Source organism: Salmo salar, chromosome ssa16 (genome assembly GCF_905237065.1).
Source record: "Salmo salar chromosome ssa16, Ssal_v3.1, whole genome shotgun sequence".
NCBI lineage: Eukaryota > Metazoa > Chordata > Actinopteri > Salmoniformes > Salmonidae > Salmo > Salmo salar.
In genome coordinates this window covers 24,992,391-25,019,442 of record NC_059457.1, presented here as the reverse complement: position 1 = coordinate 25,019,442, position 27,052 = coordinate 24,992,391, and the positions used below count along the sequence as shown (strand labels likewise).

Sequence of the window (27,052 nt, the reverse complement as noted above, 5' to 3'; positions counted from 1 at the left end):
GGTAGGGGGGCCAGCAGGCCAGTGGTGGATGAACGCAGTGCCCTTGTTTGGGTGTAGGGCCTGATCAGAGTCTGAAGGTATGGAGGTGCCGTTCCCTTCACAGCTCCGTAGGCAATCACCATGGTCTTGTAGCGGATGCGAGCTTCAACTGGAAGCCAGTGGAGAGAGCGGAGGAGCGGGGTGACGTGAGAGAACTTGGGAAGGTTGAACACCAGACGGGCTGCGGCGTTCTGGATGAGTTGTAGGGGTTTAATGGCACAGGCAGGGAGCTAAGACATGATCTAAGCCAGCCGGACTTCTCGTCATGAACGAGGGGAAAACATATATTTACGTTCGTTCAAACATGTCAAACGTTGTATAGCATAAATCATTAGTGCCTTTTTTAACCAGAACATGAATAATATTCAAGGTGGACGAATGCATTCTCTTTTATAACGTATTGGAACGAGGGTACCCAACATGAACTCGCGCGCCAGGTGTCTAATGGGCCATCATCGTTCCATGGCTCTTGTTCGGTCAGATCTCCCTCCAGAAGACTCAAAACACTTTGTAAAGGCTGGTGACATCTAGTGGAAGCAATAGGAAGTGCCAAAACATTAATCAACCCCTGTGTGTTTCAATGGCATAGGCTTAAAGGTAATTCAACACATCAGGTATCCACTTCCTGTCAGAAAATGTCTCAGGGTTTTGCCTGCCAAATGAGTTCTGTTATACTCACAGACACCATTCAAACAGTTTTAGAAACTTTAGGGTGTTTTCTATGCATATAGAATAAGTATATGCATATTCTAGTTACTGGGTAGGATTAGTAACCAGATTAAATCGGGTACGTTTATTTTATCCAGCCGTGAAAATACTGCCCCCTAGCCCCAACAGGTTAACTGAAGTAACCCAATATACAAATACACAATAGTGTGTCTGCATGGAGAGAGTCTCCCAATGAATGTGGAAGAGGTCTATTTATCCTGGGACACACCCGGGCCCAGGTGTTTCCCATGTCGCTGACGACCCTCCCAGCTCCGCCCACCGGCATCCTAATAAGGAAACAAGAGCAAAGAGAGAGAATATGGCAGACAGAGTGGGAGGGTCGTCACAAAGGCCAAACAACTCTAGAGATTTGGAAGAGTGCAGGGCAGGATTCTGAAGAAAAGCTGGTCCAGACAGCCATGTCGTGTTGCTGAGGAGGGCTACTGTTACGGATCTAAACTCATGGTCAGCTAGGTTGAGATCTGCGGGCACGTACCTCCATTGGTCTGGGGACGTGGATTGCCAGATGCACTGAACTCTGTTGCTCACGTAGATGTAGAACCGCCTTGTTTGGTTGTGGATGTACACAAGTACCACTTTGCTATCCGAATAGTATGTGATGCTGTCAAACTTCAGATCCATCTCCTCAACTATCAACTCTGCAATCTGGACTGCCACCACGGCTGCGCATAGTTCCAGTCTAGGGATAGTGAGTTCTGGCTGGGGAGCCAGCTTGGCCTTTCCAAAGACAAAGCCAAATGATTATACTAGCCCTTGAACTGGCTGACGACCTCGAACTGACTGATGATTTGTAAGAGCGCGAACTTATATACTGTGCATCGAATGCTCCATGTTTCTCTTTAATGTTTTCATCTTTCTGTGTAGAATTTTCCTTACTACTTTCCTCCATGATGTGAGGTAAGCGTGGTATGTAGGTGAAGACTTAAGCTGGCGATGTCATGATGGCTTGCTCTGCGCCGAGATGACAGCCCATTAACCTCTCTCGGAGAGGTGGGACGCTATCGTCCCACCCACGGTTCACACTATTCAACAGCCAGTAAAAGATCAGAGCGCCAAATTCAAAACCACAAAATGTCATAATTCTAAGTTTTCAAACATAGGACTATTTTACACCATTTTATAGATACACTTCTCCTGAATCGAACCACGTTGTCCGATTTCAAAAAGGCTTTACAGCGAAAGCAAAACATTAGATTATGTTAGGAGAGTACATAGACACAAATAACCACACAGCCATTTTCCAAGCAACTAGATGCATCACAAATACCCAAAACACAGCTAAATGAAGCACTAACCTTTGACAATCTTCATCAGATGACACTCCTAGGACATCATGTTACAGAATACATATATTTTTTGTTCGATCAAGTTCATATTTATATCCATAAACCCCAGTTTACATTGGCGCGTGACGTTCAGAAAATATTTTGCCTCCAATACTGCCAGTGAATTAGCACAACAATTTACAAAAATACTCATCATAAACATTGATAAAATATTAAACTGTCATTCAAAGAATTATAGATGAACATCTCCTTTATGCTAACGCTGTGACAGATTTCAAAAAAGCTTCAAGAGGAAAGCACACTTTGCAATAATCTGAGTACTGCGCTCAGAAAAAAACACCAGGCAATACAGATACCCGCCATTTTGGAGTCATTTAAAATATTAAATAGCATTAGAAATATTCACTTACCTTTGATGATCTTCATCAGAAGGCACTTCCAGGAATCCCAGGTCCACAATAAATGTTGCTTTGTTCGATAAAGTCCATCATTTATGTCCAAATAGCTCCTTGTTGTTAGCGCGTTCAGTTAGCTACTCCAAGTGTAGGAAGCGCACGGAAAATGTCACGACGAAAAGTAAAAAAAGTTCTAAAAGCATCAATCTTTAGGGCCTTTATAACGTGAAACTTAAATAATATTCCAACCGGACGATTCCATTGTCTTGAAAAACGTTTTGGAACAGAGCTACCTTCACGTGAGTGCGCGCCAATGAACTGATGTCCTTCCCTGGGTCACCAAATTCCCCACCTTCTTGTTCGCTCTCTGTTCATCATAGACGCCTCAAACAACTTTCTAAAGACTGTTGACATCTAGTGGAAGCCTTAGGAAGTGCAAAATGAACCCTAAATCACTGTGTGTTCGATTGGCAATGACTTGAAAGGACTACAAGCACCAGAATTCTCACTTCCTGGTTAGATTTTTCTCAGGTTTTTGCCTGCCATATGAGTTCTGTTATACTCACAGACATCATTCAAACAGATTTAGAAACTTCAGAGTGTTTTCTATCCAAATATACTAATAATATGCATATTCTAGTTCCTGGGCCCGAGTAGTAGGCCGTTTAATTTGGGTACGTTTTTCATCCGGCCGTGAAAATACTGCCCCCTTATACCTTAAGAAGTTACATCTTTAGTCCTTGCTGCTAAACGTGGAGGTTTCTCTCTTACGGGTAGCCGTGCCTGTCTTTTCACTATACTGGACTCGCTAAATGTACAGTAGCCCTTAGCCAGCTATCCAGTTAGCTAAACATTCATTCAAATAACTCAGTGAGAAGCAGGGTGGCGGTTTGGAAGTTTACTTGAATCACAGTGTGAAACTGCAACAAACACAAAAGTACATGTTTTCAGTTACAGTAGTATAGAGCACAGAATGTCATCCACAATAACTGTACTAAATGTATGAAATAAGGAATAAGAGTACTCAATCTAGAGCCACATATAAAATAAAGTTAGTAGAATGCAACTGTATGCTTGATATTGCTCAGCTAGGTGTCCCTAGGGAGAAATAGCAGTGAAGCTAATGCAAAGTAGCTAACAGCTAACTCAATTATTCATATTTTACAGAAACATGAACATTATATGTGATAAACATTTATATTGTGTTAATAAACGCATGTACTTACAGACATTGCGTCATATGAAGCTTATAAAGAATGATGTTGAATGATTGTAACTACTCTGTCACACTTACCCATTGCGATAAACATTTGAAACGGCTTCCTGTCACATGACACAAACAGGTGAATTCTACACTGCTGCACTTAAACTGCCACTAGGGGGTGCTAAACAACTAACAGGTCCAGAACAGTCATGTTGTGGTCTACCAGTCAGGACAACATAGCTCAGTATAGTTTTCCCAATATATTCCCCTGGGGCTGGTTTGTAGTATTCTATTACATTAACATAAATATATTTTCATATTTCATTAGCTAGGTCTCATGTATGTGTTGCAGACTGCTACACGGGTAGTGGAGAGAACTACAGAGGCGAGGTTTCCAGGACCAGGTCAGGTCTTCCCTGTTCCCTCTGGAGTGACCACAGCAACAGGTAACAAAACCACACGCTACACATCTTTGTGTGTGTGTGTGGGTGGATGCCAGAGGGAGTGCCCTACCTATACGGAAAACCACATGAATTCCGCATGTAAACGGATGAAGTGTCCCAAAAACACTTTTTGTTTTGCGTGACCTGACATATGAAACAAAATGGATGACGTAGTACACAATTTGATGACGTAGTGAACAAAAAATGTGAGCACCACTTTCAAAACTACTGTCTGAAATCATACAAAAGTTTGAGAGTGCATCTTTAACCTGTAGTTGACCCCCTCGTTGGGACATTCCCCATGTCCCCATAAAGACAAAGGCTATCTTAAGCTTACAGTAGGTGTTAGGTTTAGGGTTAGGGTCACAGTTAGGGTTAGAATTAGGGGTAGGGGTTAGGTTTAGGGTTAGGGGTTAGGGAAAACATATGCTGTGTGTGTGTGTGTGTGTGTGTGTGTGTGTGTGTGTGTGTGTGTGTGTGTGTGTGTGTGTGTGTGTGTGTGTGTGTGTGTGTGTGTGTGTGTGTGTGTGTGAAAGCATCTGGGGGACATGCTTCAAGCCTCACCTCTGAACCTGAGCCTCTTCCTTTTTTGGGAACACTTCACACTTCAAAGCCAGACAGCTCCTCTGCTTGGCTCCCACCCAGGGGTTAGACGTCAGAGGTCAGGGATAGAGTTTAATATTTTCCGGGTAATTTACAAATGTTTCATCCCGAAAATGAATCACTTTTCCCCTGGGTGACCTGGTATTTCCAGTCAAAACCGGAAGTGTCATTCTAAAACAAATAAAGCATATAAATGTGTCTCGATTTGATTAGAGCTTGAATCGGCATTAAAATTCAAGCATGATGCCACCTGAGCCTGATTAGCCATACATTATAAACATTTTATGAGCCCATTCCCAAAAAAGTGTAAAAGATTGTGCAGTTATCCAAGACAGCATATACAGTGCATTCGGAAAGTATTCAGACACCTTGACCTTTTCCACAATTTGTTACGTTACAGCGTTATTCTAAAATGGATGAAATAGTTTTTTCTCCTCATCAATCTACACACAATAGCCCATAATGACAAAGCAAAAACAAGTTTTAAGAAATCTTTGCAAATGAATTAAAAATAATAAAGGGAATTTACATATTTACATCAGTATTCAGCCACTTTACAAAGTACTTTGTTGAAGCACCTATGGCAGAAATTACAGTCTCGAGATCCTCTCAAGCTCTATTAGGTTGGATGGGGAGCATTGCTACACAGCTATTTTCAGGTCTTTCCAGAGATGTTCGATCAGGTTTAAGTCCAGGCTCTGGCTGGGCCACTAAAGGACATTTAGAGACTTGTCCCGAAGCCACTCCTGCGTTGTCTTGGCTGTGTGCTTACGGTCAATGTCCTGTTGGAAGGTGAACCCTCGCCCCAGTCTGCGGTCCTGAGCGCTCTGAAGCAGGTTTTCATCAAGGATCTCTCTGTACTTTGCTCCTTTCATCTTTCCCTCGATCCTGAGTAGTTTCCTATTCTCTGCAACTGAAAAACATCCCCACAGCATGATGCTGCTACCACCAAGCTTCACCGCAGGGATGGTGACAGGTTTCCTCCAGACATGACGCTTGGCATTCAGGCCAAAGAGTTCAATCTTGGTTTCATCAGACCAGATAATCTTTTTTTTCATGGTCTGAGAGTCCTTAAGGTACCAACTTGGCAAACTCCAAGCGGGCTGTCATGTGCATTTTACTGAGGAGTGGATTCCGTCTGGCCATTCTACCATAAACGCCTGATTGGTGGAGTGCTGCAGAGATTGTTGTCCTTCTGGAAGGTTCTCCCATCTCCAAAGAGGAACTGTAGAGCTCTGTCAGAGTGACAATTTCTTTGACCTCATAGCTTGGTTTTTGCTCTGACATGCACTGTCTACTGTTGGATCTTATATAGACAAGTGTGTGCCTTTCCAAAACATGCCCAATCAATTGAATTTACCACAGGTGAACACCAATCAAGTTGTAAAAACATCTCAAGGATGATCAATGGAAACAGGATGCACCTGAGCTCAATTTTGAGTCTCATAGCAAAGGGTCTGAATACTTATGGAAATAAGGTATTTCAGTTTTTTTTAAAGTTTTTTTACATTTGCAAACATTTCTAAAACCCTGTTTATGTTTTGTCATTATGGGGCATTGTCTCTAGATTGATGAGGATTGGATTTGATTTAATGCATTTTAGAATAAGACTATAACATGACAAAATGTGGAAAAGGTCAAGGGTTCTGAATACTTTCCGAATGCACTGTATAATATACTGTTTATGCTACCGCACAATAAGCATGACAGAAAAACATAAAAGGCCATAAATGTAGCTATGCTCTCTTTGGTTTATAAATGTTTTAAGCTCCAGTAGGCTAATATTTTTGAGTGTGGATTGTATTTCTGTATTGTATTGTATTGTATTGTATTATACTGTATTATAGGACTTGAATTACGAACCTCTTTCAATGAAGCTCGGAGAGAACATGCGATGCTGGTGCAGGATATGTGTTCAACAAGTCGGTTTGTGATATGTCTGCCCTGCTAGAGCTGCCCTGGTCAACTGTAAGTGCTGTTATTGTGAAGAGGAACCATCTAGGAGCAACAACGGCTCATCCGCAAAATGGTAGGCCACACAAGCTCACAGAACGGGACCTCTGAGTAAGGAGGGGTGTAGTGCGTAACAATCGTCTCTCCTCAGTTGCAACACTCACTACCGAGTTCCAAACTGCCTCTGGAAGTAATGTCAGCACAATAAATGTTCGTCTGGAGCTTCATCGAATGGGGTTCCATGGCAGAGCAGCTGCACACAAACTTATGATCACCATGCGCAATGCCAAGAGTAAGCTGGCGTGGTGTAAAGCTCGTTGCCTTTGGACTCTGGAGCAGTGGAAATGCATTCTCTGGAGTGATGAATCACACTTCACCATCTGGCAGCCCTACAGACTAATTTTGGTTTGGCTGATGCCAGGAGAATGCTACCCACCCCAATGCATAGTGCCAACTGTAAAGTTTGGTGGAGAAGGAATAATGGTTTGAGGGTTGTTTTTCATGGTTCGGGCAAAGCCCCTTAGTTCTTAGCGTTATAGCATACAATGACATTCTAGACGATTCTGTGCTTCCAACTTTGTGGCAACAGTTTGGGGAAGGCCCTTTCCTATTCCAGCATGACAATGCCCCGTGCAAAAAGAGAGGTCCATACAGAAATTGTTTGTCAAGATCGGTGTGGAAGAACTTTACTGGCCTGCACAGAGCCCTGACCTCAAACCAATCGAACATATTTGTGAAGAATTGTAACACCAACTGCAAGCCAGCTTAATCACCCAACATCAGTGCCCGACCTCACTAATGCTCTTCTGGCTGAAATGAAGCCTGTCCCCGCAACAATGGTCCAACATCTATTGGAAATCCTTCTCAGAAGAGTGGAGGCTGTTATAGCAGCAAAGGGGACCAACTCAATATTATTGCCTATGATTTTGGAATGAGAAGTTTGAAAAGCAGGTGTCTACACACTTTTGGTCATGTAGTGTGTGTGGATCTATATACAGTTGAAGTTGGAAGTTTACATACACTTAGGTTGGAGTCATTAAAACTAGTTTTTCAACCACTCCACAAATTTCTTGTTAACAAACTATAGTTTTGGCAAGGCGGTTAGGACATCTACTTTGTGCATGACACAAGTAATTTTTCACACAATTGTTTACAGACAGATTATTTCACTTATAATTCACTGTATCACAATTCCACTGGGTCAGAGGTTTACACACACTAAGTTGACTGTGCCTTTAAACAGCTTGGAAAATTCCAGAAAAGAATGTCATGGCTTTAGAAGCTTCTGATAGGCTAATTGACATCATCTGAGTCAATTGGAGGTGTACCTGATTATGTATTTCAAGACCTACCTTCAAACTCAGTGCCTCTTTGCTTGACATCATGGGAAAATCAAAAGAAATCAGCCAAGACCTCCGAAAAAAAATTGTAGACCTTCACAAGTCTGGTTCATCCTTGGGAGCAATTTCCAAATGCCTGAAGGTACCACATTCATCTGTACAAACAATAGTACGCAAGTATATACACCATGGGACCACGCAGCCGTCATTCCGCTCAGGAAGGAGACGCGTTCTGTCTCCTTGAGATGAACGTACTTTGGTGCGAAAAGTGCAAATCAATCCCGGAACAACAGCAAAGGACCTTGTAAAGATGCTGAAGGAAACAGGTACAAAAGTATCTATATCCACAGTAAAACAAGTCCTATTTCGACATAGCAAGGAAGAAGCCACTGCTCCAAAACAGCCCAAAAAAAGCCAGACTACGGTTTGCAACTGCACATGGGGACAAAGATCGTACGTCTTGGAGAAATGTCCTCTGGTCTGATGAAACAAATATAGAACGGTTTGGTCATAATGACGATCTGTATGTTTGGAGGAAAAAGGGGGAGCCTTGCAAGCCGAAGACCACCATCCCAACCGTGAAGAACGGTGGTGGCAGCATCATGTTGTCTGGGTGCGTTGCTGTAGGAGGGACTGGTGCACTTCACAAAATAGTTGGCATCATGAAATTAAGTGGATATAGTGAAGCAACATCTCAAGACATCAGTCAGGAAGTTAAAGCTTGGTCTCAAATGGGTCTTCCAAATGGACAATGACCCCAAGCATACTTCCAAAGTTGTGGCAAAATGGCTTATGGACAACAAAGTCAAGGTATTGGAGTGGCCATCATAAAGCCCTGACCTCATCCTATAGAACATTTGTGGGCAGAACTGAAAAAGCGTGTGCGAACAAGGAGGCCTACTAACCTGACTCAGTTATACCAGCTCTGTCAGGAGGAATGGGCCAAAATTCACCCAACTTATTGTGGGAAGCTTGTGGAAGGCTATCCGAAATGTTTGACCCAAGTTAAACAATTTAAAGGCAATGCTAGCAAATACTAATTTTGTGTATGTGAACTTCTGACCCGCTGGGAATGTGATGAAAGAAATAAAAGGTGAAATAAATCATTCTCTCTACTATTATACTGACATTTCACATTCTTAAAATAAAGTGGTGATCCTAACTGACCTAAAACAATGAGTTGTTACTTGGATTTAATGTCAGGAATTGTGAAAAACTGAGTTTAAATGTATTTGGCTAAGGTATATGTAAACTTCCGACTTCAACTGTATATATATATATATATATATATATATATATATATATACTGCTCAAAAAAATAAAGGGAACACTAAAATAGCACATCCTAGATCTGAATGAATGAAATAATCTTATTAAATACTTTTTTCTTTACATAGTTGAATGTGCTGACAACAAAATCACACAAAAATAATCAATGGAAATCCAATTTATCAACCCATGGAGGTCTGGATTTAGAGTCACACTCAAAATTAAAGTGGAAAACCACACTACAGGCTGATCCAACTTTGTAATGTCCTTAAAACAAGTCAAAATGAGGCTCAGTAGTGTGTGTGGCCTCCACGTGCCTGTATGACCTCCCTACAACGCCTGGGCATGCTCCTGATGTGGTGGCGGATGGTCTCCTGAGGGATCTCCTCCCAGACCTGGACTAAAGCATCTGCCAACTCCTGGACAGTCTGTGGTGCAACATGGCGTTGGTGGATGGAGCGAGACATGATGTCCCAGATGTGCTCAATTGGATTCAGGTCTGGGGAACGGGCGGGCCAGTCCATAACATCAATGCCTTCCTCTTGCAGGAACTGCTGACACATTCCAGCCACATGAGGTCTAGCATTGTCTTGCATTAGGAGGAACCCAGGGCCAACCGCACCAGCATATGGTCTCACAAGGGGTCTGAGGTTCTCATCTCGGTACCTAATGGCAGTCAGGCTACCTCTGGCGAGCACATGGAGGGCTGTGCGGCCCCCCAAAGAAATGCCACCCCACACCATGACTGACCCACCGCCAAACCGGTCATGCTGGAGGATGTTGCAGGCAGCAGAACGTTCTCCACGGCGTCTCCAGACTCTGTCACGTCTGTCACATGTGCTCAGTGTGAACCTGCTTCATCTGTGAAGAGCACAGGGCGCCAGTGGCGAATTTGCCAATCTTGGTGTTCTCTGGCAAATGCCAAACGTCCTGCACGGTGTTGGGCTGTAAGCACAACCCCCACCTGTGGACGTCGGGCCCTCATACCACCCTCTTGGAGTCTGTTTCTGACCGTTTGAGCAGACACATGCACATTTGTGACCTGCTGGAGGTCATTTTGCAGGGCTCTGGCAGTGCTCCTCCTGCTCCTCCTTGCACAAAGGCGGAGGTAGCGGTCCTACTGCTGGGTTGTTGCCCTCCTACGGCCTCCTCCATGTCTCCTGATGTACTGGCCTGTCTCCTGGTAGCGCCTCCATGCTCTGGACACTACGCTGACAGACACAGCAAACCTTCTTGCCACAGCTCGCATTGATGTGTCATCCTGGATGAGCTGCACTACCTGAGCCACTTGTGTGGGTTGTAGACTCCGTCTCATGCTACCACTAGAGTGAAAGCACCGCCAGCATTCAAAAGTGACCAAAACATCAGTCAGGAAGCATAAGAACTGAGAAGTAGTCTGTGGTCACCACCTGCCGAACCACTCCTTTATTGGGGGTGTCTTGCTAATTGCCTATAATTTCCACCTGTTGTCTATTCTATTTGCACAACAGCATGTGAAATGTATTGTCAATCAATGTTGCTTCCTAAGTGGACAGTTTGATTTCACAGAAGTGTGATTGACTTGGAGTTACATTGTGTTGTTAAAGTGTTCCCTTTATTTTTTTGAGCAGTGTATATCAGTGCATATATATGAATCTTGAACAGTATTATCTGTTTTGTAGGCAATTTTAAAGCAATTGATGGTGAGAAAGATTGCGAGAAAGATTGCGATAGTGTGCTTGCTTATGCACTGATTTAAAGCAATGATGTTCGAGTGATAGACTGTTTTAACAAAAGAAAAAGTCTTTACAATTAGAAAGGTAAGGTGACCCCCGAAAGCCAGATGGAGATGTGTAAATTAGATGCGCATTCGGTCCTTATTACAGTAGCATAATCTATGCTGCCAACCAGCTCTCAAAGTCACACTTCAGAATTAGACGTTCATCCATGTTTCTCAAATGTCAAATTTCGAGGTTGTTGCAAACATCAAATTTCAAAGTGTTTAAGGTTAAGTACAGGCATTAACTCAACATTTTTAAGGTTTGGGTTAAGTTTATTCATTAACTCTGAAATGTTAAGGTTAGGCATTAACTCTGAATGGTTAATGTAAGGGTTAAGGTTTGGGAAAGGCTTTCTATCGCTGGATTCGAACTTCCAACTTTTGGAATCAGAGGTAGATCCACCATCCCTGTCCACAACCGAAACCTATCCCCGTCTACAACTGAAACCTACTTGAAGGTAACAGCACTCACTGTTGCATCTAGTGGCCGGTTTCCACATCATCTCCCGACGTCCTCAGGCATGGACGGACGTCGAATACTAACTTGTATCAAGAGTGATGTGGCTGATGCTGCAGCAAATGTAGGCCTACCTGTCACAGAAAAAAAGTTACCATGATGAGCTGATACATGCATTGTAAACTGCGCTCATACTGAGACGAGCTGTCTGTCCCCACCCTGCGCGTTGATTTTTAAATGTATTTAACCTTTATTTAACTAGGCAAGTCAGTTAATGAGAACACATTTTAATTTACACTGACGGCCTACTTGTAAAGCCTCCCCAGCCAAAGCTGGGCCAATTGTGCACCACCCTATGGGACTCCCGATCACGGCCGGTTGTGATACAGCCTTGGATCGAACTTTGGTCTGTAGTGACGCCTCTAGCACTGCAATGCAGTGCCTTAGACTGCTGTGCCACTCGAGAATTGAGCATGCAGATAGAAGGCCATAGAGAAGACAGATTTAGACATTGCATATAATTGAACAGTTCCATTTCACATCATGCTGTTCATAGAAATAATTATTATGATATACCAGTTTCTCGCAGTTATTTATCCCGTGAAAAGGAAGTGGGTTAGGGCAGGAAATCTCGGTAACCCATTTCCCGGTATTCAACCCTAGTCAGGGATCAGCGGTTTATTGTTTATGTTAAAGAGACTCAGAGGGATCATCCCTCTCTCACACTCAAACTCACACTCACACTCACACACACACTCGCTGTGCGTCAGTGATGGGTCCTCCTCTGAATTCCCCTCTTCTTATCATCCAGGAATGTCTGGGAAAGAATTCTGTTGGTCACGTTCCAAACATTACGATCATTTCTCTGTCAGTGGAGGTGTGTGGGTGTATGTAAGGGAGAGAGGGAGAGAAAACGACAGTGAGAAACCATACACACCTGTGGTAGGCTCAATATGCTAGGCTGACTGTATCTCTTACACTGTTATATAAACTCTACGCTTCTTCTTTGCGTGTGTTTAGTGGTGACAGAGATGCGGCGGTGCTGACTGTCAGACAGGAGGGGAGTTTCTGTAGGAACCCAGACAGAGATACATACGGCCCCTGGTGTTACACTAACAGCACTGCTATACCCTGGGACTACTGCAGCATCAAACTATGTGAGTCTCACACACACACACACACACACACACACACACACACACACACACACACACACACACACACACACACACACACACACACAACTGCTGTAGTGGCATCATCACTGTGTTGTCACTAAGACCTCGTGTTTCATCCTCTGTCATACAGGTGAACCATCAGAGAACACCATTCCACAGAGAGGTCAGTCCTTCAACTCACGCCTTCTGGTTTTCATGTTTTCATCTTGAACCTCTTCGGGTAAACCATGTTTTTTCAACATAGTTTCCTCTTTCTCAACTTGTCAGTGGAGGTGTCCAAGGTGTTGTGTTTCATTCATAAGAGGACCAGGATAGTAGGAGGAGCTCCAATTGCCATTACAGACGGAAGCTGGATGGTCAGCATACAGAAAGGGTACACACACACAAACACACATAGACACACAATTGGCTTTGCATCTCTGTATTATATAGAGGGTAAACTGCTCTTGTGTCAGATGTATAGACCATCTGTCCCAGTGTTGGAGTTAGCGAAGATCCATCCCCAGTGTGTGATATCATGTGTGTTGTGTTCCTTCACCAGGTCCAGTCACTGGTGTGGAGGTTCTCTTATACGGGAGGAGTGGGTTCTCACTGACAGACAGTGTTTCTCCTCATGGTAACTGGACCTCTCTCTCTCTCTCCCTCTCAATATTTATTTTTAGCTCTTTTCCTTTCTTCCGCTGTACCTATTTCTTTACTATACTTACATCTACCTGTCTCCACCCAGTGTTCCAGACCTGAGTGAGTACCGTGTGTGGTTGGGTGTGTCAGACCTCCGTGGCTCGGCTCCTAACGACTCCTTCAGACAGGAAGTCTCCATCTCCCATGTGGTCTGTGGTCCCGAGGGCTCCAACCTGGCCCTCATACGGCTGGCCAAGTGAGTGCATAAACAGAAATATACAAACACAGCTGGTCGGTTTACATAGTGTTCTACTCCTGAAGTAACTTTTTGTTGATATGATTATGTCTTTGTCTCTGTAAGGCCTGCCCTCCCTGCAGACAGTGTTCACACCATTCAGCTGCCAGTGGCTGGGTGCTCTATTGCTGAGGGTACGATGTGTAGCATGTATGGATGGGGCGAAACCAAAGGTACACACACATACCATCATACCCATCAGATTTTATCATCTAGATAAGGAACTGGTTATTCATTAGCTCTACTGATCAAAATCTCCCCCCTTCGCTCTCTCAGGGACGGGTCATGAGGGTGTACTGAAGGTGGTCCATCTGCCCATGGTCAGTAATGAGAGGTGTAGAGAACAACACAGAGGGAACCTCCACATCACAGACACCAAGATCTGCGCTGGGGGGAGGAGGGATGAGGGGGTCTGTGAGGTAAGTAGGCTGGTGAACTGCTAATGAAATGTTCTGCACTGAAACACTTGAACAGAGTTTGCTCTCACCAGGAGAGTACTGACTAACGTATGTTTTATGTCTCGCTCCGTCAGAGGGACTATGGCGGCCCCTTGGTGTGCCAGGAAGGAGAGAGCAGGGTCATAGTGGGGGTCAGTGTCCATGGCAGAGGCTGTGCCCGTGCCAACCGCCCTGGCATCTTCATCAACATCCCCTTCTACACACAGTGGATCCACAAGGTGTTCAGACACTACCCTGAACCTCAGATCAACTAGAGACAAACCTTTATCCCATCATCAACTACAGACTAGACCCAACCTTGAGACGTCCTACAACCGGTGGATCCATAAGATCTTCAGATACTATCCTGACCCTTACCCTGATCTGACCAACTAGAACCACCTTGATATAGACACATTGTTGTGTAAGTCCAGTAAGGAACAGCTGAGTCCTTGTGCATTTGAAAGGGGGGAAAATCCAGCCGTATTGTAAATATCAGATGCAACTCCAGACTTGATGCTGGACTGCTAAAATACTCATCATGGGCTTCTATATGTCTGCGGAGTGGAACATAATTGTGTTGATAAGACTGCTGGATTGATCTTTAGATAATATAAATAGGTATTGTTACAAACATGCTACTAAGGGCAACAGATGTGTGGATATGTGGTTGGCCAACGACCATGTCCTGAAGCTGGTAAGGTTTGGAGTCAGAAAGACGCTGTAGATAAGACGGTAAAAGTGGGAATACACTTGATTCCGGACGTTACTTGAATATACTGAAAACCAAAAGTAGCAGTAGCTCTCCACTTCTGTAGTGTGCTTCTGTAGGGCACTGTCAAGGGATCTAAAATACAGCTGGGTCGTTCCACCTTTTGAGAAGTGTAAAACATTTAATTTGACAAAATTTTAACATTCTGCCACAAAGAGCACATGTTCAACTTAAAAAATAAAACATTTCCCCATCTCAAGAGGTTAAATAAAAAAAGGGTTGATGATTTCATCTTAAATCAGTCATAAAACCCTTGTGAAAGGGGGATGGAAGCTTGTTGTGTGCAACAGGGAGTGGCAATTGAATGCCAGCTTCACAAAATGTTCTAAATTGTTAAAACATTTCGAGCCTGTCTATCTATGGGTAACAGGGTTGATGTGTTATGCTTGACCGGCTCAGTTTTCCACCACAAAACACCAGAACATTTCCAAAAAGAGTATAACCAGCTCACCTGCTTTTACATTATGATTTGACTATTAGATGTTCAATGTTTCTTTTGATTAAAATATTTATGTAGGAATAGTTTCACCATATTAAAATTAGAGTTCAGTTCACGTAACAGGTTTGACCTTAAAATGAGGGACAGAGGTAAATGAATCACAAATTACATGAAATAAATAATAATCTTCAGAAATGACTTTACAAAGCAAAAACATAACTAGGGATTTACAATGATGGGGAAAACATGGAGAAATGTTGTGGTTAAGTGGGTTAAAAATCGTCCTAGAAGTCACAGAGGGTTCATGAAAAAACATGTAAAAATGCTGACTTTATCAAGTCTTTATTTATATAAAAATCTGATATATTGAATATATTGACATATTGAATTCTCCATGTGGTCTATATTAAAGGGCACTTCATTTAATGTAACAGACTTTTAAAATGCAATACTGGTGCACCATTTCTACTTTAATATCAAAGGGAAGAAAAAGGCTCTCTTTTTGTGGAACAACCCAGCTCTGTACATCTGAGGGCATTATACTATACTATGCCTATAAGTGTCTCAGTGTAAATAGTTTTCTGAGTGTAAATCTGACAGGCGGAATGTGATATGGGTCTTATAGACCTGTGAGAGGATGGGGACGTTGGCCTTTTTAGGAACATGGAAAGATCAATATGAAGCCATTGAAGGTAAATACATGTGTATATATGTTTTATTTCTGTGTATGTATTGTAAAGGTAAAAGGGTATGCAGCTCCAAGCCTTTCCAGTTTCCTCGGACCCTCTCCCTCTCCTTTCTATCAATTTTAACTCTCCTTGTCATCTATTCTCCCCTTCTCTCTTCCTGCAGTGATGTATTCTGTTTGACACACACAATCAGTATGACTGATTACGTGTCTGTGTGTGTTTGTATGTGCGTGTGTGTGCGAGTGGGATCTGTGAATTCTATCAGAGTGAGTTATATTCCCTCACCTCCCTCAGCCTCTGGCAGACATCCAGTAACTATCTACTCTGGAAATGAATTTTCACAGAATCTGTCACCGCAAACTGTTATCAAAATGGAGCTGTTGGCTACTGTATGTTCAGTGTTATTGTGAGAATATTAGCCTCTATCTCTATCACACATTGATCTGACTATTTCACCTGTGAATGTGAGTGGTCCCTCAAACAAGTAACCCCTACTTTATAGCTTTAATTGTTTATGTGGGTGTATTTGTAAATGTAGTGAAGTTGCATTCTGTGTCTGTGTGTATATGTGTGATGTGAATTTTTTATGCTGCTATACAAGGTTGTAAATATTACATTATATGTACATGTATACTATAGGCTAATGTTCATATATTGTTTTTAATTTGAATACTCCATGTCAATATTACAGTACTATGATATACCTGTAGTACACCGTGTTCCTATCTTAATGTATCTGTAAGTCAATCATTGAATACTGTTTTAATGTGTTTATATTTTAGTGTTACAGTATATTACCATACCCACATACAATGAGTTTGTTCATTTAATTTGCATTAGGTGGTTGTGAGTGCAATCATTAGGCCTAATTTCAATTTCAATGTTTCAGCGAGAATTTGATGTGTTCACAACCAGGCATTATAACAGTAGGCTTCTAACAGGTGTCTATTCAATTCGATTCAGAAAGAATCCATCAAAGGATGGAAGGAAGATGTCTGACGCATATCTCACATAGGTCTGTAATGCACATTGAAAACTCCAACGCTGACATACATGGGACAAGAAAATAAAAAGGTAGGCGCTAATGTCTTAAAAAAAGTATGAAAATGTATGCACTCACTACTGTAAGTCAAATAAAACAACAATAATAATGGCGCCGGAGGGGAGGGCTGCCATTTTACGGACTCCTAACCAACTGTGCTATTTTGTTTTTTCGCAAGTCATTTTGTACATACTGTTGCTTCTACCGTCTCTTATGACCGAAAAGAGCTTCTGGATATCAAAATAGCAATAACTCACCTCGAACTGGACAAAGATTTTTCTTTAATGAGTCCGATGCAAAGGATATACTGCTTTGTCAAGAAAAAGCCCAAATCACTGTCAGTGTGAAGAAAAGACGTAGAAAAAGGGTGAGGAGGGCGGTGTGCCTTGTATAAATTCACAGATGAGTAGGTAAACCGCCACTACCCTCGGTATTATTGGCCAATGTGCTATCATTGGAAAACAAACTAAACAATCTGCGATTAAGATTATCCTACAAACGGTACATTAAAAACTGTAATATCTTATGTTTCACCGAGACTTTGCTGAACACCGATAATAGCGTCTGATAAATTAATAAAAATTTATATGGAATAAAGGAATAAAGGATTTTTTGTGGATGTTTGCTTTTGCGTTGAATGTGTAGCCTACTGTAGAAGAAGCCTGGTGGGAGGCTGGGAGCAAATTGTTGGCCAGCCTCAAGGTCTGTCAGAGGGTGCTATTATTCCTGACAACATTTGCCCCGTGATGTCCCAATGCAACAAGATTAAAATGTAGAAAATATGTCTTAATAAAACACCATGCTAGTGGCTAATTCTACTTCCTGAGGTTGCGTATGGAGTTCAGTCAGGTTGCAGCAGTCTGTTGTTTACCCATAGATCTAGATGGAGAACTATAATGCCCCAAAAACATATTTTAGCATGGGCTGCGCCATTGAGGACTTTCACCATTTTGAAGTACTGGGTGGGACTTCCTATCGACGGGTTGGTTGACAACGTCACTAAAATTATACAAGCTGCCATGTGAGGAATCTATGGTGGCTCGTTTCAACTCATTATCATTGATACCATGTCTTGTTTTGTGGTGTTTTGACTCATGTGAAGTCTATGCTAATATGGCAAAAATATTGTTAGCTAGCTAACAAAGAACTGTAACAATGTATTTGAGAGACAACAAGTGCTCATTGTGAAAATGTGTTTCGGTTTTCAATAAATATGTGGAGACAAAATATAGTTTACATGTTGTCAACAATCTAAGCCAACCCCATCTGTTTTGCCACATAGTTGTGCACGCAACGGTTTTGTTGCTAAACAACCCACCCGTCTAGTTGTTAAGGAAGGATCATATAATTCCATCCAGGTCACCAGGAGGGATCAGCCAATGAATTATACCCATGAACATTCCATAACCACAGCTGGCTGTAAACAGCCAACCTTGGCTTTATACCCATTAAACAACACACTACAGGTGGCACTATGCATCTGTTCAGTTTGTTTTCCTACTCATAGAAGTTGTAAAATAAGAAACTCCAGGTGGCAGTATGCACCCGCTCAGTTTGTTTTCCAACTCATAGAAGTAGTAAAAGAAGAAACTCCAGGTGGCAGTATGCACCCGCTCAGTTTGTTTGCGAACTCATAGAAGTAGAAAAAGAAGAAAATATACTACTTCAAAATGGAGATAGCCTCAATGGCGCTGCCCGAGCTCTCACATTTGCTATAATGGAACAGATACAGCGATGCAGTGTATGTGTTTAGAACACCAGTCAGTATCTGGTGTGACCACCATGCAGCGTGCCTTATGCAGCGTGACACATCTCCTTTGCATAGAAATGATCAGGCTGTTGATTGTGGCCTGTGGAATGTTGTACCACTCCTCTTCAATGGCTGTGTGAAGTTGGTGGATATTGTCAGGAACTGGAACACGCTGTCGTACATGTCGATCCGGAGCATCCCAAACATGCTCAATGGAGGATATGTCTGGTGAGTATGCAGCCCATGGACAAACTGGGACATTTCAGCTTCCAGGAATTGCTACATGGGTCCGTGCATTATCATGCTGAAACATGAGGTGATGGCGGCGGATGAATGGAATGACAATGGGCCTCAAGATCTATTCACGGTATCTCTGTGAATTCAAATTGCCATCGATAAAATGCAATCGTGTTCGTTATCCATAGCTTATGCCTGTCCATACCATAACCCCACCACAATCATGGGGCACTCTGTTCACAACGTTTACATCAGCAAACCGCTCGCACACACGATGTCATCTGCCTGGTACAGTTGAAACCCGGGATTCATCCGTGAAGAGCACACTTCTCCAGCATGCCAGTGGCCGTCGAAGGTGAGCATTTGCCCACTGAAGTAGGTTACGACACGGAACTGCAGTCAGGTCAAGACCCTGGTGAGGACAACGAGCGTGCAGACAAGCTTCCCATACACGGTTTCTGACCGTTTCTGCAGAAATTATTTGGTTGTGAAAACCAACAGTTTCATCAGTTGTCTGGGTGCCTGGTCTCAGACGATCCCGCAGGTGAAAAAGCCAGATGTGGAGGTCCCAAGGTTTCTTGGTTACACGTAGTCTGAGATTATAAGGCCGGTTGGACGTACTCCCAAATTCTCTGAAACAATGTTATGGTAGAGAAATTAACATTAATTTCTCTGGCAACAGCTCTGGTGTACATTCCTGCAGGCACCATGCCAATTACACGCTCCCTGAAAACTTGAGACATCAATTGGCGAAGTGGTCTAAAGTACTGCATCGTAGTGCTTGAGGTGTCACTACAGACCCAGGTTCGATCCCAGGCTGTGTCACAACCAGCTGTGACTGGGAGTCCCATAGGGCCGTGCACAATTGGGTTGGGTTAAGGGAGGGTTTGACCAGGGGGGCTTTACTTGGCTCATCGCGCTCTAGTGACTCCTTGTGGCGGCCCAGGCTCCTGCAGGCTGACTTCAGTCATCATTTGAACGGTGTTTCCTCCAGCACATTGGTGAAGCTGTCTTCCGGGTTAAGTGGGTGGATGTATAGAAGCGTGGTTTGGCGGGTCATGTTTCGGAGGATGCATGACTCAACCTTCGCCTCTCCTGAGGCCATTGGGGTAGTTGCAGCAATGACACAAGATTGTAATTGGGGAGAAAAAGAGGTAAAAAATATATAAACTTGTGGCATTGTGTTGTGTGACAAAACTGCACATTTTACATTGGTCTTTTATTGTCTCCAGCACAAGGTGCAACTGTGTAATGATCATGCTGTTTAATCAGCTTCTTCATATGACACATCTGTCTAGTGGATGGATTATCTTTTCAAATGTGTAATGCTCACTAAAAGTGGTTGAAACAAATTTGTGCACGAATTTTAGACAAATAAGCTTTTTGTGCGTGTGGATTATTTCTGGAATCTTTTATTTCAGCTCATGAAACATGGGATCGACACTTTACATGTTGCATTTAGATTTTTGTTCAGTATAGTAAAGGAGAAAACCAACATATTTGCACCCTGAATGGAGGATGTTTTATGTACGAGCTGGTCGCAGGGGACACAAGTGTATAACCCACTGGGCAGGCTGAGTTGGGACGTCAGAGGTCAAACAACGTCAGGAATAATAGCGCCCTTTGGTCGTATCTTGGGGCTGGTTGTTGGCTGAGTAAGCTAGTCTACAGTTGGTTGTGAATCAGCTGCCTGAAGTGTATCTCATCATTAGCCTACTCCCAGTATGGAAATGACATATTTCATGTTTTACCTCAATAGCGGACGAGCTGCAGAAGCTGGTCAAACCCTCCTCAGTTGCATCCTAAATTATGGTATTATTTCTAAGCTAGTTAGACTGAAATGCTGTGAGAAGGATCACCCGTCTAGCCTATTTATAGGCCAACAACTACTGCATGTGTGGAGTCATTATGGAACTCTGCTGTAGAGACACTGGGTGGCCACTGGGCTGTGCTAGCGTACAGGCAATATGTGAAGGATGAATAAGACCTAAATATCTTTGAGCCACACACACACACACACAGGAACACACGTTCAGGGCTCTCTTTGGCTCAGGACTGTGTGTTTGTCACAGCAGTGATGTTGAGCTAGAGCAGGGTTCTCTCCCTAACTGTGTCTTTAATGTTGGCTGCTCTTATAGCCCTGCACCCACATCATGGCCCACATAACCCACTCTGCATCCAAAAAACGCTTAAACAGGGACATGACTGAGAGACACTGAAACCCAAGGGAGAAAGAGGGGAGGAGGGGTGGAAAGGGAAGGGAGAGATAGAGAGGGAGAGGGGATTAAATGCTGAATCTATTGATGTAGCATTAAAGGTCCAATGCAGCCATTTTTATCTCAAATTCAAATCATTTCTGGGTAACAATTAAGTACCTCACTGTGATTGTTTTAAAATACAATTGTCAAAATAGCTTCTTAGCAAAGGGCAATTTCTCAAGCAAGAATTTTGCCTGCACTGTCTGGGAGTGGTCTGAGTGGGTAGGGGAAAACAAAAAAATAGTTTCTATTGGCAGAGAAGTTTGGAACTCTCTTTCTTATCGGTCTATTAAACCTCCATCCAAACCAGGTCATACACTAAAAGGACATTATTTTCATTTTCAGAATTTCACAGTATTATTCCAACCCCATATTGTGACCTGAACAGTTTATTAGGAACCTAGTATGGATTGGACCCCATTTGCATCCAGAACAGCCTGAATTATTCAGGGAATGGATTCTACAGGGTGTCGGAAACTTTCGTTGCTCAATTGGTATCAAGGGACAGATCTTTGTGGGCTATACTCGGCCTTGTCTCAGGATGGTAAGTTGGTGGTTGAAGACATCCCTCTAGTGGTGTGGGGGCTGTGCTTTGGCAAATTGGGTGGGGTTATATCCTGCCTGTTTTGCCCTGTATCGTTGGACAGGGCTACAGTGTCTCCTGACCCCTCCTGTCTCAGCCTCCAGTATTTATGCTGCAGTAGTTTATGTGTCGGGGGGCTAGGGTCAGTCTGTTATATCTGGAGTATTTCTCCTGTTTTATCCGGTGTCCTGTGTGAATTTAAGTATGCTCTCTCTAATTCTCTCTTTCTTTCTCTCTCTTTCTTTCTCTCGGAGGACCTGAGCCCTAGGACCATGCCTCAGGACTACCTGGCCTGATGACTCCTTACTGTCCCCAGCGCACCTGGCCGCGCTGCTGCTCCAGTTTCAACTGTCAGTTTCAACTGTTCTGCCTGTGGCTATGGTACCCTGACCTGTTCACCGGACATGCTACATGTCCCAGACCTGCTGTTTTCAACTCTCTAGAGACAGCAGGAGCGGTAGAGATACTCTGAATGATCGGCTATGAAAAGACAACTGACATTTACTCCTGAGGTGCTGACCTGTTGCACCCTCGACAACCACTGTGCTTATTATTATTTGACCCTGCTGGTCATCTATGAACATTTGAACATCTTGGCCATGTTCTGTTACAATCTCCACCCGGCACAGCCAGAAGAGGACTGGCCACCCCTCATAGCCTGGTTCCTCTCTAGGTTTCTTCCTAGGTTCTGGCCTTTCTAGGGAGTTTTTCCTAGCCACCTTGATTCTAAACCTACATTGCTTGCTGTTTGGGGTTTTAGGCTGGGTTTCTGTACAGCACCTTGTGACATCAGCAGATGTAAGAAGGGCTTTATAAATACATTTGATTGATTGATTGATGCACCACCGCCACCAGCCTGTACCAGGCAGGATGGGTCCATGGACAAATAATGCTTACTCCAAATCCTGACACTGCCATCAGCATGACAGAACAGAAACTGGGATTCGTCGGACCAGGCAATGTTTTTTCACTCCTCAATTGTCTAGAATTATTGATCACGTGCCCACTGGAGCAGCTACTTGTTTTTACCTGATGTGTGGTCGTCTGCTGCAATAGCTGTTCCGTAACAAGGATCGACGAGTTGTGTGTTCCAAAATGCAGTTCTGCACACCACTGTTGTACTGCTCCGCTATTTGTCTGTTTGTGGCCCGCCTGTTAGCTTGCACAATACTTGCCATTCTCCTTTGACCTCTCTCATCAACATGCTGTTTTCACCCCCACAGAACTACATCTGACTGGATGTTTTTTGTTAGTCGCACCATTATTGGTAAACCCTAGACACGGTCATGCATGAAAAGCCCAGAAGGGCAGCCATTTCTGAGATACTGGATCTGGCTCGCCAGGCACCGACGATCATACCACACTCAGTGGCTTAGGTCACTTGTTTTGCCCATTACTATTATATACAGTTGAAGTTGGAAGTTTACATACACTGAGGTTGGAGTCATTAAAACTCATTTTTCAACCACTCCACACAGTTCTTGTTAACAAACTATAGTTTTGGCAAATCGGTTAGGACATCTACTTTGTGCATGACACAAGTAATTTTTCCAACAATTGTTTACAGACAGATTATTTCACTTATAAATCACTGTATCACAATTCCAGTGGGTCAGAAGTTTACATACACTAAGTTGACTGTGCCTTTAAAAATCTTGGAAAATTCCAGAAAATAATGTCATGGCTTTAAAAGCTTCTGATAGGCTAATTGACATCATTTGAGTCAATTGGAGGTGTACCTGTGGATGTTTTTCAAGGCTTACCTTCAAACTCAGTGCCTCTTTGCTTGACATCATGGGAAAATCAAAAGAAATCAGCCAAAAATTGTAGACCTCCACAAGTCTGGTTAATCCTTAGGAGCAATTTCCAAACGCCTGAAGGTACCGCGTTCATCTGTACAAACAATAGTACGCAAGTATAAACACCATGGGACCATGCAACTGTCATACCGCTCAGGAAAGAGATGCGTTCTGTCTCCTAGAGATGAACGTACTTTGATGCGAAAAGTGCAGATCAATCCCAGAACAACAGCAAAGGACCTTGTGAAGATTCTTGAGGAAACAGGTATAAAAGTATCTATATCCACAGTAAAACGAGTCCTATATCGACATAACCTGAAAGGCCGCTCAGCTCCAAAACCGCCATAATAAAGACAGACTACGGTTTGCAACTACACTTGGGGACAAAGATTGTACTTCTTGGAGAAATGTCCTCTGGTCTGATGAAACAAAAATAGAACTGTTTGGCCATAATGATCATCGTTATGTTTGGAGGAAAATGGGGGAGTCTTGCAAGCCGAAGAACACCATCCCAACCGTGAAGCACGGGGGTGGCAGCATCATGTTGTGGGGGTGCTTTGCTGCAGGAGGGACTGGTGCACTTCACAAAATAGATGGCATTATGAGGTAGGAAAATTATGTAGATATATTGAAGCAACATCTCAAGACATCCGTCAGGAAGTTAAAGCTTGGTCGCATATGGGTCTTCCAAATGGACAATGACCCCAAGCATACTTCCAAAGTTGTGGCAAAATGGCTTAAGGACAACAAAGTCAAGGTATTGGAGTGGCCATCACAAAGCCCTGAACTAAATCCTATTGAAAATGTGTGGGCAAGGAGGCCTACAAACCTGACTCAATTACACCAGCTCTGTCAGGAGGAATGGCCCAAAATTCACCAAACTTATTGTGGGAAGCTTGTGGAAGGCTACCCAAAACGTTTGACCCAAGTTAAACAATTTAAAGGCAATGCTAGCAAATACTAATTGAGTGTATGTAAACTTCTGAACCACTGGGAATATGATGAAAGAAATAAAAGCTGAAATAAATAATTCTCTCTACTATTTTTCTGACATTTTCACATTCTTAAAATAAAGTGGTGATCCTAACTGACCTAAGACAGGGAATTTTTACCAGGATTAAAAGTCAGGAATTGTGAAAAACTGAGATTAAATGTATTTGGCTAAGGTGTATGTAAACTTCTGGCTTCAACTGTATATATATTTTGGGTATTTTACCCCCTTTTTTCTCCCAATTTCATTTACAATGTTGTCTCATCGCTGCAACTCCCCAACAGGCTTGGGAGAGGCGAAGGTGAAGTCATGTGTCCTCCGAAACAATCGTGCTCCCTAACAATGTGTCAGAGGAAACACCGTTCAACTGGTGACCGGGGTCAACCCGGGTCTGTAGTAATGGCTCTAGTACTGCGATGCAATGCCTTAAATGGCTGCGCCCCTCGGGAGGCCCGTTTTTCCCATTCTAACGTTCAATCGAACAGTAACTGAATGTCTTGATACCTGTCTGTCTGCTTTATATAGCAAGCCACGACCACGATACATTTTTGTGAACAGTGTGGTGTACCTAATAAACTAGCCAGTGAGTGGATACATAAAACACAGGACAATCATGTTTTTTACTGCACTGGGCCTTTAAAGAAGTTAAAGCCAGCAGAAAATAGACAGAATAGACATTTTCTCTGTTATGTGGAGTTCTTCATGCTAGTGCTGACATGCACAACACAGACAGACAGACAGACAGACAGACAGACAGACAGACAGACAGACAGACAGACAGACAGACAGACAGACAGACAGACAGACAGACAGACAGACAGACAGACAGACAGACAGACAGACAGAGGCCATGTCCGAACTGCATACTGGGTACTAATTGTGCTATATACTATTCAGCATGTACTGTTTAGTAAAAACGTATGCAGTATGCCACATTGTCAGTGACATATTACTTTTGGTGCATTTTAGATAAATGGGAACTTAGAGCTCAGACTGGGGAAAATGGAGGCTTCCTCGAGCAAGCCCATCAGTTGTAGGAACGGACGTATTTTCACCAATGCGTTCAACTGAAATTGTTGCAGGAGAAGAAGAATGCTGTCCACGCCCTGAGGGGTTATACAGGCCCTCATGGTGTGGGAGTTCAGAGTCATGACAATAAAGGTGACCTTTGGCGTGATGTGAAGTTGCTGTTTTCGTTGTTCAAGGTAAGATGCAGTGCGTTGACGTGGGTCAGTGTCAGTGCTGTGCTCTCGACCGAACACTAGCGAGAGGGGGTGCAGATGAGCCAGTCACTGAGGTAAGGAAGGATCTTTATCCCCTCTAGCTGGAGGAACCTCAGGGCTGAACTCAAGCATCTTGGAGCCAGGGATCCTGGGAGAGGCCCAAGGGTAATACCGAGAACTGGTATGGCTGGGCTTGGAAGGTGAATCACAGGAAACGTCTGTGTTCCGGTAACACAGGAATGTGAAAGTAAGCATCCTTTAAGTCCAGGGACGTGAACCATTCCCCTGTGGCTACGGTCAACCATCCACAACATGTGGAAGGTGAGAACTTTTAGGAAAACATTGAACCGTTTTAAATCCAGAACTGGATGGAAGCCTCTGTCTTTCTTGGAACCAGGAAATAGGTTAAGTAAAATCTGTTATGATGCTTTTAATCTTGTGATCGCACTCTTCTCCAGGAGAGATGTAATATTCTGGTTGAGGGTGCAAGCTTTCAGGAGGTCTGTGGTCATTCTGACCCCTGAGAATGGTGGGGGTCAGCGTCAGAACAGCAGCCTGTACCCTTGAAAGGGTCATTACTACCCATGGGTCTGAGGAGTGAGATGCCCAGTAGGTCAGCTGCTGCTGTTTGGTAAACTGGCCGACCCCCGCCATAGCTTCTACCCCTACGAGTGTTTGTGGCTGCATCACCATCTGGGTCTGGCAAGCACCTGCGTTAGGCTGGTGATAGGGCCAGGTGTGTGTGTAGTGAGAGTGGCAAGGTACACGCACATCAGGCCTCCCTCTGCCACAACTCTGTGATGCCTTGTTTCTGGCCTGACTCGGCTGTTTTCTACGTTTTATGGCCCGCTCAGTCAAGGGGCCGAAGGGCTGTCCAGGGACCACTGGGAGCTTTCTTAGCGTCCGTCTGGAGTGGTTGAACATGGTGGCTTGAGCGAATCAGGCCTGCCGACGAGTCACAAATTCAGGTTGCAGAGATCCAGGTCTGTGTGCACTGGCTGGAGCATCTTTTTCTTTTCTAGCATGAGCACTGAGAGAGAATTCCCAATACGGGCCATGTGGGCTGCTGTGTCGTAGACCCAGGACAGTAGTTAATCAGTGGACCTGCATTGAGGTCTGGGGCAGCGGGCGTCATACTTCAAGACTTCATCTGGGGAGATCATCAGCTCTGCTATGCGTTCATCCACCTTAGGCATATAGTAGAGCCCATGTTGTTTTGCGTCGCGCTGTCATGGTTGTCGTATGATGAAGGAGCGGACCA

The 27,052-nt window shown here is 43.5% G+C and overlaps 1 protein-coding gene across 1 annotated transcript in view; it reads left to right on the top strand.

Annotated features, from left to right (window-relative positions):
* The window catches only part of LOC106573447 (hepatocyte growth factor), a 39,062-nt gene extending 22,320 nt beyond the window's left edge, over positions 1-16,742 (top strand). Inside the window, exons 10-18 of the mRNA XM_014148499.2 lie at positions 4,006-4,099; positions 12,498-12,634; positions 12,786-12,818; positions 12,923-13,028; positions 13,197-13,271; positions 13,383-13,532; positions 13,638-13,744; positions 13,848-13,990; positions 14,104-16,742. Of these exons, the coding sequence (XP_014003974.1) occupies positions 4,006-4,099; positions 12,498-12,634; positions 12,786-12,818; positions 12,923-13,028; positions 13,197-13,271; positions 13,383-13,532; positions 13,638-13,744; positions 13,848-13,990; positions 14,104-14,283 (1,025 nt within the window). The 3' untranslated portion in view covers positions 14,284-16,742. The remainder of the gene's footprint in view (positions 1-4,005; positions 4,100-12,497; positions 12,635-12,785; positions 12,819-12,922; positions 13,029-13,196; positions 13,272-13,382; positions 13,533-13,637; positions 13,745-13,847; positions 13,991-14,103) is intronic.
* The last annotated feature ends 10,310 nt before the right edge of the window (positions 16,743-27,052 follow it).